This window comes from Pelobates fuscus, chromosome 1 (assembly GCF_036172605.1).
Source record: "Pelobates fuscus isolate aPelFus1 chromosome 1, aPelFus1.pri, whole genome shotgun sequence".
Classification (NCBI taxonomy): domain Eukaryota; kingdom Metazoa; phylum Chordata; class Amphibia; order Anura; family Pelobatidae; genus Pelobates; species Pelobates fuscus.
Genome location: NC_086317.1, coordinates 319,930,289 through 319,946,076, shown reverse-complemented (window position 1 = coordinate 319,946,076; position 15,788 = coordinate 319,930,289). Strand labels below are relative to the sequence as shown.

The window sequence follows — 15,788 nt, the reverse complement described above, 5'->3', positions numbered from 1 at the left end:
ACCAGGTATATTTCATATAGGATCCATTCAAAATATAATGTTTCATATACATTTCCTACAGTGTACTTGAAGTATTCTCTTAATATATTATTATTATATACCCTGAGTATACCTCCAGATAGAGGATACCAACGACTCCCAAGCCAAAGCCAATAGACCCAACATCCACTACCAACCAACACTAACAGGCTACGCTAGTGGTGCTACTGACTATAGAGCGACATACCCACTTTTATTACCATACGATCACATACCGATACAACCCGACAGTCCTGTTATAACCAAAAATGTGTTTAATGTACCTTGCTTAAGTCTTTTTTGTAACGTGATTACAGTGTTGCTAATTTACAATAGCCTCTACGGCACAAGTTTGTGAAACTCGTACATTTTGCACTGAAAATAAAGATTTAAAAAATATATATATATTATTATTAATAATAATGATAATATTAATTTCTAAAGATCTACATTTATAGAATGGAGATATTTGTCAGCAAGCAATTATCATACAAAATAACATTGACAGAGAAATGAGATGATGAAGGCACTGCACAATCCAGTTTACAATCTCGAAGAGCCTCTATTTTTTGCTCTTACCATGTTAATAGATGAGTGGGTAAGAGAGGCTCTTGCCTGGATCCTTCATTGGTAGCAACTGCAGACTTCACTGACTTAAAATTAGCTTCAATTTCTCTCTTCAGGATGTCTAAAGACAAACATCCACTGAAGTAACTAAGAACCTTCTAAAATAAACAGAAACATGATGATTATATAATATTCTAAATGTGTCAGTTATATGCCATTAAAATAGAATAACTAACTCTTGCACATATAGTTCACATTATACAGTGCAAACTCTTTCCATCCCTGGCTGTTTTCTCAAGTACAGTAATTAGTTGTTGCTCAAAGTAATGAGCTGTGTCTTGACCATCAACCAATCACAGAGGTTTGTCAGGAAAGTCTGCTGCTGTCGAGGTTTGTGAGAAGTGAGACTTGACCATTGTGTACTACAATTGAAGATTATGCTAGCGCAGTGTACTAATAATCTTAATTTTAATAATGACAGGAGGCGAATATTTTGCATTAACTTTCTTTACTAACTTCATAGCAGCAAAGAAAAAAAAAAAAACAGTTGAAATAAAGAACCAACCAGAGCGAGTCAGAGTATATATAAGTCCAAGCATGACCAATCATTTCCTCTTGACTAATGCAACATCACAAGTCAATAATGTAACAAATAACATGTCCAATCCAGCTTGATCCAACTTGAAACCGATAATGGAATTGGGTCATCCTAGTAATCCATAAGACTTGTTAAACTGAAAGAAAAGAGAGACTAGTATCAGTGATACAGAATCGACCGTATGAAAACATAAGTCTATGAGTATATGTATAAATCCTTATAATGACTAATCTGACTAACCATAAATGTTATCATATAGAGTCAATCCACAATGATATAAACATCAGCAATCCAAACACTAGTTCATACCAGTATAAATGTTTAACCCCTTAAGGACACATGACATGTGTGACATGTCATGATTCCCTTTTATTCCAGAAGTTTGGTCCTTAAGGGGTTAATCTTTAGAATTAGACTAGTACCCATTAATTCTAACGTACCTCAGATTAGGGTGGGAACGTCAAGTCGATAAAGGGGGGGAAAATATTCGCCTCCTGTCATTATTAAAATTAAGATTATTAGTACATTGCGCTAGCATAATCTTAAATTTTACAACATGACAGGAGGCTTCATATTTTGCAATTTTAACGCTTAGGTAGAAGAGCGAACGCGGTGTTGGACGACGGATGGAAATAGAATGTCTGGAACGTCGCGGGACCAGTCCGCCGCTATTAATATTTCTGCTAGGGATGCACCCGCCAGAAAAAAATGATGATGTTGTTGCCCCTCGCACGGAATGCGCGTCAAAAGACGGGCCTAAACCGGTTAGGGAGAGGAGCCATTGATCCATCTGGCCAGTGTGATGACCGAAACCGGACCGTGAGGGTTAACATATGACACCCATAGCTGTCGGTCTGTCGGTGCGCGTAACGTCTCCGCTGCCACCACATATGCCTGCCAAGCCTTGACCACACACATTTGGGGTCCCAGGTGAAGAACGGATAGGAGATCGATGACGACTTACCTTCTTTGAAGGTTGACGAGAGGAAGTTCATGATCTTGGAAACAGGGCAGTAAAGGGATGTAGGTCCCGTCCCATGTCCAAACTGGTCCAAGATCGCCCTGCAGATAAGTAGCTCTTTCGCGTTCCAAGGGTCCAGGAGTCCCATAGAAGATTCTTAGTCATTGTCGATAAAACGTTTGTACACCATGTTCCCCTGAAAGAGTCCAGGTTACCAAGGATAGGCGTCCGTCCAGTAGCATAGGGTGTGGGTTTCCCACTGGGTCCCTGAGTAGGGTGGAGTCGTTCGGCAGCAGAATTGGATCCTCGTAGGACATCTCGAGGAGTTCTGGGAACCAGGGGTGGTTCGGCCAGAGGGGCGTCCGGAGTGTTACTTATTACTTGTCTCCGGACGTGGTGGAGAACTCTTGAAATCATAACGAATGGTGGAAAGGCATAAGCCCCCTGTGATGGCCAGCGTTGGTTGAAAATGTCCACTGCCAAGCACTCCGGTCTGGGAGCCAGCTGTAACTGCGGTAATTGATTGTTGCATGGGGTAAACAGATCCAGATCCGTTCGTTCAGGTAGGCAAATATCTGCGGGTTCCACTGCCAGTCGCTGGCGTCTCTCCAGTGTCGGGAGTACCAATCTGCGATAGGGTTCGACCCCCTGGTAAATGTTCTGCACGTATCATGATTTTGCGTGGGAGGCAGTAGACGAAGATTTCCTTCGTCAAATTCGCCAGTTTTTGTGAACAAGTCCCTCCCAAGTTGTTGATGTACCGTACTGCAGATATGTTGTCCATCCGTAGAAGTATCCAACAATTGGATTGTCCTTTCGTTGGGTTGAGTATAGCAAAATTACCCTGGCAGTTCCAGGCAGTTGATATGCATCGAGAGTTTCCTGGGTTGTCCCGTGGATGCCTCTCCCCCCGTGGCGCCCCATCCCAGTCTGCTCACGTCCGATTCCGGTACGAAGCTCGGGTGGTTGCCGGAGATGGACCGACCGTTCCATGCTTGCCACCATCCAAGTTCTTGGCGCACATCGTCCATCAGCGAAACTGCTTGGCTATACGTGGCGCTCTATCAAAGGAAGCGTGCTCTCAACCGTTGCATGGCATGAAAAAGCAGAAGCCTGGAAATATGGCTTGTCTTGGTGAGGAGGGTAGGCCAACGATCTGCGTCAGTTGTCGGAGCAGAATGGAGTCAAGCTTGAGTACTCTGCGAAACTCTTTCCTGAGTATGGGAGACCTGGAGTTTATCTCCAAGCCCAGGAATTAAATTTCTTACATGGGGTCATTCCTGGTCTGGCTTTGTTGACGATGAAACCCGGGGACTTCAACAATTGTACTGTGTAGTCGGTATGTTGTACGACCAGTTCTCTCGTTCTGCAGACTAAGAGTATGTCGTCCGGGTAAGTGATACATGTGATACCCCGCGTTCTGAGGTGTGTTACCCCTGGTCTCAACATTTTGGTGAAGTACCCTGGTGCGGAGCTTAGTCCGAGAGGGAGGCAAGTGAATAGCCATGGGAAGCCGTGCCACAGTAACCGAAGGAAGGGGCAGCTGACTTAGTGAATTGGGATCGACCGGTATGTGTCATAGAAACATGGAAACATAGAATGCGACGGCAGATAAGAAACATTCGGCCCATCTAGTCTGCCCAATTTTCTAAATACTTTCATTAGTCCCTGGCCTTATCTTATAGTTTGGATAGCCTTATGCCTATCCCGCGCATGCTTAAACTCCTTTACTGTGTTAACCTCTACCACTTCAGCTGGAAGGCTATTCCATGCATCCACTACCCTCTCAGTAAAGTAATACTTCCTGATATTATTTTTAAACCTTTGTTCCTCTAATTTAAGACTATGTCCTCTTGTTGTGGTTTCTATCATATCCCCCCATCTCGTCTTTCCTCCAAGCTATACATGTTAAGATCCTTTAACCTTTCCTGGTAAGTTTTATCCTGCAATCCATGAACCAGTTTAGTAGCCCTTCTCTGAACTCTCTCTAAGGTATCAATATCCTTCTGAAGATACGGCCTCCAGTACTGCGTACAATACTCCAAGTGAGGTCTCACCAGTGTTCTGTACAATGGCATGAGCACTTCCCTCTTTCTACTGCTAATGCCTCTCCCTATACAACCAAGCATTCTGCTAGCATTTCCTGCTGCTCTATTACATTGTCTGCCTACCTTTAAGTCATCAGAAATAATCACCCCTAAATCCCTTTCCTCAGATGTTGAGGTTAGGACTCTATCAAATATTCTGTACTCTGCCCTTGGGTTTTTACGTCCAAGATGCATTATCTTGCACTTATCCACATTAAATGTCAGTTGCCACAACTCTGACCATTTTTCTAGTTTACCTAAATCATTAGCCATTTGGCTTATCCCTCCTGGAACATCAACCCTGTTACATATCTTAGCATCATCAGCAAAAAGACATACCTTACCATCAAGACCTTCTGCAATATCACTAATAAAAATATTAAAGAAGGGGGGCGGAGCCTGGCACTGAACCGGACCGGACGCCATTTCTCCTAGCTCCGCAATTTTAACTTAAATTTTAACAATCCTGACAATATCTCGGTAACCAGCAACCATCCGACCCTGCAAATGCCATAAACAGCCCGGGGACACCCCGCTGAACACACAGATGCCCTTCCAGTACTCCCCGAAACATCTGAAGGCAAAACGTAAAACCGGGGCCTACCACAAGCCCTCATACCGCGACCTCGAGTATCTCTGGGGCGGGGAACCTGACGAAAACGCAGCGGAGCTGTGGTCGCCCCAAACAACGCCTGCCAATACATCCATGGGGCGCAGAACTCAGAAACCCACCCCCGGTAACGTACCCGAACAGAGAGACATCGGAGCCATGCTCCAACGGCACACCTCAGCCACTTTAGCGGCCTCAGACCACCCACCCTCACCAGGGCCTCCCCACACAATTGCCCCTGCAGCACCCCAGCTGCAAAGCCCAAAAGAGGATGCACGGCCACAGCCCACAGCATCTGTTAGCAACACTGAGCCTGCAACTAAACAAGACCTCCAAATCCTATCTACTATGTTAAAGGACATTCAGGGCCTACTTGCTGCCGACCTGCCCATCCTGAAATCTTCCATGCAGCAGCTCACAGGCAGACTGGCAGCTACAGAAGCAGATGTCAAAGAGCTCCGTCAAGGCACCTCTAATATACAGGCATCTATAGCCCAACTACAGGCAGCTCAACAGGCTCTATCAATACAAGTGGCAACACAGGAGGACAGGTACCGCCGCAACCATATTAAAATAAGGGCCACCGTTCCTCAGGAGGAACTACCACACTATGTAAGACGGTTACTAGCCACAGTGCTGCCACCCGCCACCGCTAAAAAAGTAAACATCGCTGGGATGTATCGCCTACCGACGTCCACCGCTACCAACACTACAACACCGGGCGATGTCATACTCCGCTGCGCACTACCTCAAGACAAGGGGCAAATAATGGCAGCGGTAAGAAACAAGACCCCACCCAACTGTTGGCGGCGGGAGTGCCCTACAGGTGGGGACCCCGACAATCACTTCTTGTTACACACAAAGGGACAATCCGTAAACTAACCACAGGGACTGATATTCCTGCGTTCCTTGCAGCTCTGGATATACAGGAGGAGACGGCAGCCCCAACGGGCCTAAACCGCATCCACGGATGGGACCCATCCAATGTGACACCATTTGTGCCAAGAACAGCAAGCGACAACCAGCTGGACACCTGACTGGCAGAGACATTCCTAGACCGACCTAAACCCAATGAAGGGTCTTACTCAACCAGCAGCTCTAAGCTGCACAGTTACAAAGTTGCAAAATTTTAACGCTATGATTTTACTCTTTACTTTATTTATTTTCACCGAATTTTTTTTATGTTTATCACTCCAGAATCTCCCACACGAGGACACGATCTTCGACCTGGGCCACCCAGGAGTAGGGAGATTAGGCATTCTAACACATCACCAGGCACCCATAAAGTGATGCCTCCTATAGATCTAGTCCGGTTCTTTTTAGCCACACATGCTCAACCACTGAATCATTCATACCCCCCCCCCCCCTCTGCTACCCCCTTGGTTAGGGCAATACCTCCACCGAGAGGTCAGCCTCACCCGAAGGCAAGCAGCTCCCCCTCCCTGAAAAGACGAGGGCACAACTCACACTACGAACACCCTAACGCGGAAACCGTTACATGTAACTTCAGACCTCTACCCAGCCCCAAGCTATCTTTTAAGTAGAGTCAGGTCTCATAACGGTGGTACCACCTTTAAATATCCCCTACAGAGTGGTTTACCGCACTACTCGATATACTCAACTACAGCTGCTAGCTTCTATACTGGCCTTTAATAACGCGCATCTACAGCCTGCATGCATGTTTATCTATAGGTCTAGATCTCATACCCACCAGCAAGCTGTAATCGGCTCATCACCTTAATTCTGAATCTATGTACCTCATAACTATAGTCAGAGAATACACTCTTCACTCTTCTACACCCAACACGCTGAACACCACTATTCATTAATGTTTTCTTTCCTTTATAAAAAAAAATGTGCAGCACTCGCAACATGTATAATTTTACTGCCTGATACACGCTGTAAAACTCTTATTTGACATGTTTATGTTTCATATGTACTTAACAATGCACAACCAAAATAAAGAATTAAAAATAAAAAAAAATATTAAAGAGAATGGGTCCAAGTAGCTAATTAAACAGCAATCAATAGCAAGTAGCAAACTAATCAAATCAAATGCCTTGTAATTACCAACAGGAAATCAAACCTTGTGCAGTCAGTAACCTTTTCCTACAGATGAATCTTACTTGTAACAGTAGAAAAGAAAAACTCTTAGCACAACTCTTAGACAGTTGAAGCTTCTGTAAAACTCTCCAGAATATCTCCAATCACACTTAGAAGCAACACTTAGATGAAGCAACCAAGCTATATGTGTCTTTGAAATCTAGACGCGTAAACCAGTCCCATTCTTGAAGGAGGTCCCTTAGTAAGTGTATGTCTACCAATTTGAAGTGGCGGTAGGTCACCTGGGCGTTCCGGTCTCTTAAATTTATCACCGATCTGAAATCCCGGTTTTCTTGCGGGCGAGGAACATGATGCTGAAGAAGCCCCCTTGTTTGCACATGGGTTGTATAGCGCCCTTCATACATAGTTCGCGGAGCTCCACTTCTATGAGGTGAGCGTTCGAAGTTGAGAGGTATAAGGGACAAGGAGGGTACCTCTGCACAGGGAATGTTCATAATTCAATGTGGTGCCCATTGACCTTCTGTAACACCCATAGCATCTGTGGGTAGTTTTGCCCAATTCTGGGAACAAAGAAAAACACAGCCGGCAGTCATGTTTAGTTGAGACCTTGATAAGTGTTGGTCTCTTACCTGTGGGGACTCTTTTGCGGGTATATCCGCGACCACCCCGTCCTCTGTCTGTACCCTTTAGTAGTAGGGGTAGTGTTGTCTAGAGCCGGTGTGCTGGTAAGCTTGTTGCGGGTAAACTGCTGTGGGTGTCCCATATGGGGTCTGATGGCCCGAATCAGCTGGTGGCACAGCCCATTGCTGATCAGCCCTTGAAGGGTTGTCCCTGTAGACCTTGCGCGTGGATGTGCGGCTCTGTTCAGCGAGGTGAACCTGTTAACCTGCTTATTCAGCTCTTTCATAAATGCCTCACCAAAATTTTACCCTGTGCCTGTGGGCCCAATTCTTTTACCCCCAGATTGGCCTGTTTGGGGTCAATGCAGAAAAGTGCTGCCAAAACTACATCAACAAAATGGTTGCCGCAGGTCTCGTGGTCGGCCCTTTTCGTGTAGAAAGGCACGAACAGTAATTGGCCGCTCCGTTCGCACAAATATAGTGCGAACAGGCGGGGGAGTCAGTCAGACGTCTGTTCGTGCCTTGCAATGCGCGATCAGAGTGACTGCCCGCTCTGTACGCACAGATTACAGTGCGAACAGCGCGGGAAAGGAGTGAAAGTGGCGAACGTAGCCACCATAAGGAGGGGGGGAGGGGAGGAAGGTGAAATGCCATTGCCTCAGAAGAGTCTTCTAATGAAAAGAGAATAAAAATATCACATGGAAAAAAGCTATTCAATATCCCATAATCTGGACATACTGACATTACTATGCCTGTCTATCTAAGTCTCACAAGCTTACAATACAGCAATACAGCACAGAGATTATATTTATTCTCCGTTACTGAGGGGAGAGGGGTTAACCCCTGCAATGGTTAACAGCCCAATGGGTAGTAAATACTAAGGGATCCCCTGCCACCCCAGGACAGTAACATAAACAATAATAATTGTATTTTTGCACAATAAGATAATAATTAAATAATTCTAATGCTGCTATACAGTCTATATATATATATAAAATACTTAGAAAATAATACATTGAAAGATAGTACAGTGTCTCTTTAACTATAAGATTATAATACATTTGAAAAATGACAGTTAAGAAATTAGTACTCTGACCTGACTTGTGATGGAGCAGCAAAGAAAGAGGAAATGATTGGTCATACTTGGACTTATATATACTCTGACTCGCTCTGATTGGTTCTTTATTTCAACTGTTTTTTGGGGTTTTTTTTTGTTTGCTGCTATGGAGTTAGTAAAGAAAGTTAATGCAAAATATGAAGCCTCCTGTCATGTTGTAAAATTGGTTGCCTCCAAACCAACCAATCACAGTCCCGTTTCTAAACATTCATAGCTTGGGAAGCCTTTATAAAGGACTGTGCAAAGCTGTCAAATGGCTCACACGTATATATATATATATATATATATATATATATATATATATATACACAAAATGGAAAAATCTTGCACTCCACCAAAACCACTGCAATGCCCGGTGCTTGTCCAGTCACAAATACAATATATATATAGATTCAAAAGGATAGGACCTGTCCTGATGAAAGCTTGAGGGAATAAAGCTGAAACGTTGGCAGTTTAATCTTTAAGGTAATAAAAGTGACATTTTAAATAAGTCCTTGGAGTGCTATCCTTTTGAATCTATATATATATTGTAAATTGAGGTTTATCGATATGTCTCCGTATAATACAGGAAGATATTCATGTAAAAACACAGCCATGTTACAGCATTAAGATGGCATCCTGTGCAGAGAATGAACAAAAATTAGCAGTACAATGCATATTTTTTATGTGTTGCATTTTTTATTTTTCATCAGATTTTTGCAAACCAATTATTTTTTAGTTTATATAGTTTTATCGGGAAATTGTGTTTTTATTTTGTCCATTTTTGGGGCTAAAGAAGACTGAAGAAAGAAGATCTTCAATCAAGATTTCAAAATAAGATTGTCAAAAATGATTTTTACATGCTGAACTGTATGGATGACAGATTAAAAACTCAGAAGAGATTAATAAAAAAAGCACAACAGTTGCCGACGCAAGCACAGATGACCCCACAAACCCTGCTCAACTTAGCGGACTCATGCAACTTTGCTCGAACCCAGGGACATTGAACTATGCTCATTCATAGTATCACTAACTCCAACTGTGCTCAGCCAGACGCACTGCATTCCACCCACACAGCATGCTTTACACACTATATTAAGCGAGGAAAACAATCTAGAATGCCACACTAGCAAACTTTAGGGCTCAGACACCCACTTTGACTCATGACAAGCGTCACCAAACTTAACCCTAATGTACAGACGTATAAAACATTGAATTTGAGGCATTCCAATAATCTGCTAACACGTTCAAACTAGAGCCAATCACTCAGTGCCCAGGGCACACACGTCAGTATAGATAACCTGAGTGCTAAGCTATGGTGATTTTCTCAACTACTGACAAATAACACTCTACTAGTGTTATCCGTTTGTTGTTTGGTATTACACTTTAAAAAATGTGCACAGTTACTCATGCCATGACATTGTATTTACCTGTCTACTAAATTCCTGGCGATAGCTATTGTGGCATGGCCAGAAAAATTTTATCTGTATAATCTATGCACACAAAAATAAAGAATTAAAAAAAAAAAAAAAAAGCACAACAGTTTCGGTGCTTTGATATATATTAAAACTTAGCGACTGTCCACCAAGGCTGATGCTTAGCCTAAAAGGAGGAAAAACAATGAGATTGCTCAGCTTGTGATTTTAAAGATCCTTTCTCAAAGACTGTCATATATGTTTAATCTGTTATCAAGGCCTAATAGGGGTGAGTCGCCTAAACGGACCCAGAAGCGATTTCAACTAGAGCTGAGTTAACAGCTCTCTGTTTGTGAGTGCAATACTTCTTATAACACTAGGATTTATAATTTATTTTGTATAATCTGCACTATGTTCAATTATTTTTTATAGATATCAACGTATATTTCGTTCCCTCAAATGAGAAAACTTCTATCCGAATTTAAACAGGTGATTCATTTTGTTTCATCTGTACCTAAATAGGCGCTACATTCTTTCTTTTGCTATATATTCCAACATTTAGTCACTGTTGTTACTCTACCCAAACTTAATTTAGACAGGAAGGCACAAAACAGAGAATTTGGATACGTACTACACAATGGTAAATCAAAACATTATAAACTTGGATTGCTACCCTGAACAGCACATGGCATATATATAAGAGCAATTCTGCCGCAGAAACATATCAGGAACATCTAACTGGATTCTGTGTGATTACTTTACTTTAACACTTTACCCAGCAATTTCACTATCAATAACCCCCTTGACATATAACAGCCTGCACTGCCCAAATAATGTCAATAACAATTCAACTTCTATCTTCTTTCCAGCAGTAATTCAATATGTTGTTTTATAATATCCTCTAATCTGTTTTCACAGATAGATAATGCAGGAGCATGTCATATGAAGAGCCGATATACACTTACATACAGCACTGACAACTGGTGAGCTACATATTTATGGCTTCCCAAGTGACAGACATCATCTTCCAACTGTTGGCTTAAAACCAACAGCTGGTTCAGTTTTCCAATGTGAACGTAGTATTCTGAAACAAATAAAAATGCCATTAGAATATTAGATCTTATTCCCAGTATATGCCTTATGCTTTAATTTGTATTCACTTGGAGTAAAAACTATTGCCCGGTACTCATTGCTAATAATGACAATATATATGTAGATTGACTGCCTGTGGAAAACTAATTTGAAAATGGTGTGGAAAACATTTCATTACATAGTTACATAGTTACATAGTTAGATAGCTGAAAAGAGACTTGCGTCCATCAAGTTCAGCCTTCCTCACACCTGTTTTTAGCTGTTGATCCAAAAGGCAAAAAAAAAAAACCCAGTTTGAAGCACAATTTTGCAACAAGCTAGGACAAAAAATTCCTTCTTGACCCCAGAATGGCAGTCAGATTTATCCTTGAATCAAGCAGTTATTACCCTACATTGAAAGATTATATCCTTGAATATTCTGTCTTTGCAAGTATGCATCTAGTAGCTGTTTGAACATCTGTATGGACTCTGATAAAACCACTTCTTCAGGCAGAGAATTCCACATCCTGATTGTTCTTACAGTAAAAAAACCTTTCCTTTGCCTTAGACAAAATCTTCTTTCTTCCAGTCTAAACGCATGGCCTCGTGTCCTATGTAAAGTCCGGTTTGTGAATAGATTTCCACACAATGGTTTGTATTGGCCCTGAATATATTTGTATAATGTTATCATATCCCCTCTCAGGCGACGTTTTTCTAAACTAAATAGGTTTAAATTTGTTAACCTTTCTTCATAGCTGATATGTTCCATTCCTTTTAAATGACACTTCCATAATTGGGTCATACAGAGGTATAATAGGCATTCAACTGTTTTCTGGCAGCCACAAAATAACAAAAGAAGCTCAACTGGGCTGAAATTCTTTATTCAAGAAGTCTATGACTACCTTTTAAATTAAATTTAACCCCTTAAGGACACATGACATGTGTGACATGTCATGATTCCCTTTTATTCCAGAAGTTTGGTCCTTAAGGGGTTAAGGGGTTTAAACATATTTCACAGAACTGCTAATGGAACAGCTTCATACTTAATAAACTAATGTGTGTATTACTGTGTTCATATATGTTCTACCATTGACTCGTATGGTGCACTCGTATGTGTTACCTTCGATATATAAGTAAGTTATGGTTATTAGCCCATCTTACCGTCCACTGGAGGCCTTTCTAACATGTCAACTGGTCTTTCATGGATGATATATATCTCCACTCTTGGAAACAGAACAGATAAACCAGAAGTATCTAAATAATCCTGTAAAAATAGAAAATTTGCTGGTATGAAAAAAGGTTAAGATTTCTATTCCAAATATCACACCTAAATTACTTTGATGGGTAATTGTTTGTTTGTATGTTTTTTTAAAGGGTTACTCCATACATCTTAACTACTGCAACCCATTGCAGTGTTTATGATGCCAGAAGTACCCTGACACTGTCCCCCAGTAATGAGGCAAACTGGTTTGCCCTCTTATCTGTGTCCCACAGGGCGCCAAGCTTTCTAACATGCTGGGTGACGCACGTTTTGCTTCTGCGGAGCTGCAGAAGCCCGATGCAGAGCCCATTAGGAATTCATTGGCTGAGAGCACCGACTGACTGTTCTCATCCAATGAATGACCCTGAGTGTAAGGAATACGTAAAGAATTGGCATTAGTCAGCCTGGAACAAGAGTGTCTAATGACGCTGCCAGATGTTGAGTTACACCTTGGTCAGCGATTACCGAAAAGCTAAACATACAGATTCCAAGCACCATGACCAATTCAAATCACTGATGTTGTCATGGTACTTGAAGAAACCCTTTAGGTATGTTAAAGGGTCGGATGATTGGATTAGTGTTTATTTGTTTTTAAGTGGTACAAGCCATGTTTTGTAGTAAATCTAATCATGCCATTTTTGGGGTTTACTTACGAAAAATTTAATTGTGGAATTTAAGCAAAAAGCAATGATTTCAAACCATTGCAATGATTTCAAACCATTCAAACGTGGCTACAGTGAGAGCTTGGCTATTTTCATCTACATGTTGGAATACAGTTTTCAGTTCAGCAACATAAACTAACACTTTAACATTAGAGTTTCCCTTGCTCTTTTTAATTCATGGATATAGGGCACATCAGCAATCCAGTGCTTCTCTTAAAGAAACACTGAACGCAAAGGTTCTCTGTGAGAAGAATTAGCGGCTTTCTGAGTCATCATGCTGTATGTAATGACACATAGACCTCTGAAAATACAAAGACCTCAGAAAATTCTCGAAACCGCAATATTTGACATTGTCCAAGTAAAGGGATATTATCTGTGCATCAAAACCGCTACATTAAGATGCAATGGATTTAGTGATTATAGTGTCTTGTACCTTTACCTCTAAGCATGGAGTTGGTTCCGGTAAGTGGGTTAGACATTCTTTCATTCTTTCTACAAGTTCTGTTCCTGGATGCATTAAACAAACCATATTAAAACAAATTAGACAACAGGGATGATTTTTAAGGCATGCATTGCTTAGAGCAGTAAGATTAAAATGATAATAATTCCTTAGCTTCTGTACCCTCCATCTTTACTTTGTCAACATTTGGCCACATATTTACCACCAATAACATACACATTATGCTATTCTCATTATTAACATAAGAATGTACACAAGACTTTACACAATGATAACATATTTAAAACCTTTTATTTATGTAGTTCAATCAAATGTACGTCCCTGTATACAGTTTGTAAGTAAAGATGTCGACAGAAGACCACACAAGTCAATAGGACCTGTACTTGTGTCACATTGTGAGGAGGATGTGTAGTGTCCCTTTAACAGATGAAAATGGTGGGCCCAAGGAGTTTCCATAGTTATTTTGTAGGATGTGACCCATGCTTAGTATGAAAGTAAGGCCCCAACATTACCAGTAAATCTATAACAACAATCACAAGAACCAATCTGCCACACATAGACAAACCAACCCGCTCCACCGACAAGGGCTTTGTCTGCAATTTTACAATTTAAACAATATAAGCACCATTTTTTCTGAGACAATTCTCTATTTCCCCCCAAAATAGGTCCAGCATGGTCCTATAGATGCAATGCAAGAAAGTAGTGATTTGTGATCCACTATTATTATTTGCCTATGGGTTGGCAGCTAAATTTAAGAGCCAAATCTAGTGGCATAAAATACACAAATTAATTGTGACAAACTCCCATTTTTCAGGGAGTTTGCCATGAGTTTTTGGAGGGGACTGCTTGCCAGCCTCCTACCCTGGGACTATGGGCCCTGTGATAACCCATGTTCAAAAGTACTGTTTCTGCCCCTTGGACTTTTAACTGGAACAGATTCAAACATGTGGCGGTGGCCATCTTAAATTGTCCAGCGGTGTTTTGTCGTTGAGTGTATGGAACTGTTTTGGGCATGGGAACATGTGCACAGTGGGGCAAAAATAAGACTTCCAGAAAATTCCTGAACCCCTGAACCGATCTGGGTGATTTTTGGATATGTTGTTCACCCAGATCGGGGCTATCAGGGGGATGTAAGGATATGTTGTATTTTGGGGTACTTTTTGGGGTTTGTAAAAAATTATGTTTTTTCTGCTTAGAGTTAATTGAGTTAGTCCATTGTCTTTGTTAATTGTATCACAGGCAGAGGGGAGGGTTTGTGTACAGTACCTGGGAGTGTTCAAGTGTAAAATTCTTGTTTTTATTGGATTGTGAATTTCATGTCCTGTGCCCCACAAGGTCCACCTGGACGGTAACCTTGTGGGGAAAAACTGTATAAAAGAGCAGCTGTACCATTAAACCTTCAGTTGTACATCACCCTCAATAAAGAGTCCAGTCTCTTATTGGGGGAATCTGCTACAAGGGATTGCTATGCTCTTCATACTCCCATGAATAATCACTAAGCTCTTGTAACAGCTTGTTCCTGTTCCTGCTTCACTCTCAGGAGAAAGAGAGGTTCACCCACTGGAACCTGGAGCCGTGTCGTAGGTCCAGGGTGGGTAGGAGACGGCGAGACCCCAGCATAGCGGTTTGTGTGGTCTGCAGTGCTTATGGTGTCAAGTGGAGGGCTGGGAGCCCTCGGGAAGCACTAGGAGCATCCATCAACGGAGGTACCCAGTCGGGGTGCCAGGTCATCCGTTACATTAATATTTAGAGAAAGTGATGACAAACCACTACGTCCGCATCTTCATCTGTCTCCACTGGTTCCTCACAAGCAATTTACCTTCCACATCATCCATCTCATTGTATTTCTACACTATTACTTCATCTCAAGAATTCCATGACATTCTTGACTTATATGACACAAGTTGAAAAGTATGAAATAATGTTATGTGCAATCCTTATTTAATGTCTCACTTGGTTTAGCCACTAACATCCTGATCATGGTGAACTGAAAAACCAGACAAGATAAAACAGCCAAGATGAGGTGGAGAATTTTATGAAATCAGCTAGTTTGACATTAATTTTGCAATTCAGATTTCAATTAACTACAATTTGTCTGGTTTAGTTAATAAACTCCAATATGTTATGAACAGAATTATCTTTCTGGAAACTCACCAAACGTGTGAAATATATCAGACTCTCCAATGCTGATATCATCTGAAAGTTGCTCCTGTAACTAGGGATAATGGAGTGAATAACAAACAGAAATGTAAACCAATATAGAGAGTGATTTTAAACCAATATATTAACAAATTAACA

The 15,788-nt window shown here is 41.5% G+C and overlaps 1 protein-coding gene across 2 annotated transcripts in view; it reads right to left on the bottom strand.

Annotated features, from left to right (window-relative positions):
* Positions 1-15,788, bottom strand: part of LOC134615078 (uncharacterized) — a 31,591-nt gene that overhangs the window by 325 nt on the left and 15,478 nt on the right. The window contains exons 3-7 of one of the 2 annotated variants that reach the window (XM_063459467.1): positions 15,645-15,705; positions 13,470-13,537; positions 12,269-12,371; positions 11,002-11,120; positions 598-743 (exon numbers count right to left, since the gene is read on the bottom strand). In XM_063459467.1, coding sequence (XP_063315537.1) covers positions 598-743; positions 11,002-11,120; positions 12,269-12,371; positions 13,470-13,537; positions 15,645-15,705 — 497 coding nt within the window. The remainder of the gene's footprint in view (positions 1-597; positions 744-11,001; positions 11,121-12,268; positions 12,372-13,469; positions 13,538-15,644; positions 15,706-15,788) is intronic. The other variant, XM_063459477.1, reaches the window with a different exon arrangement.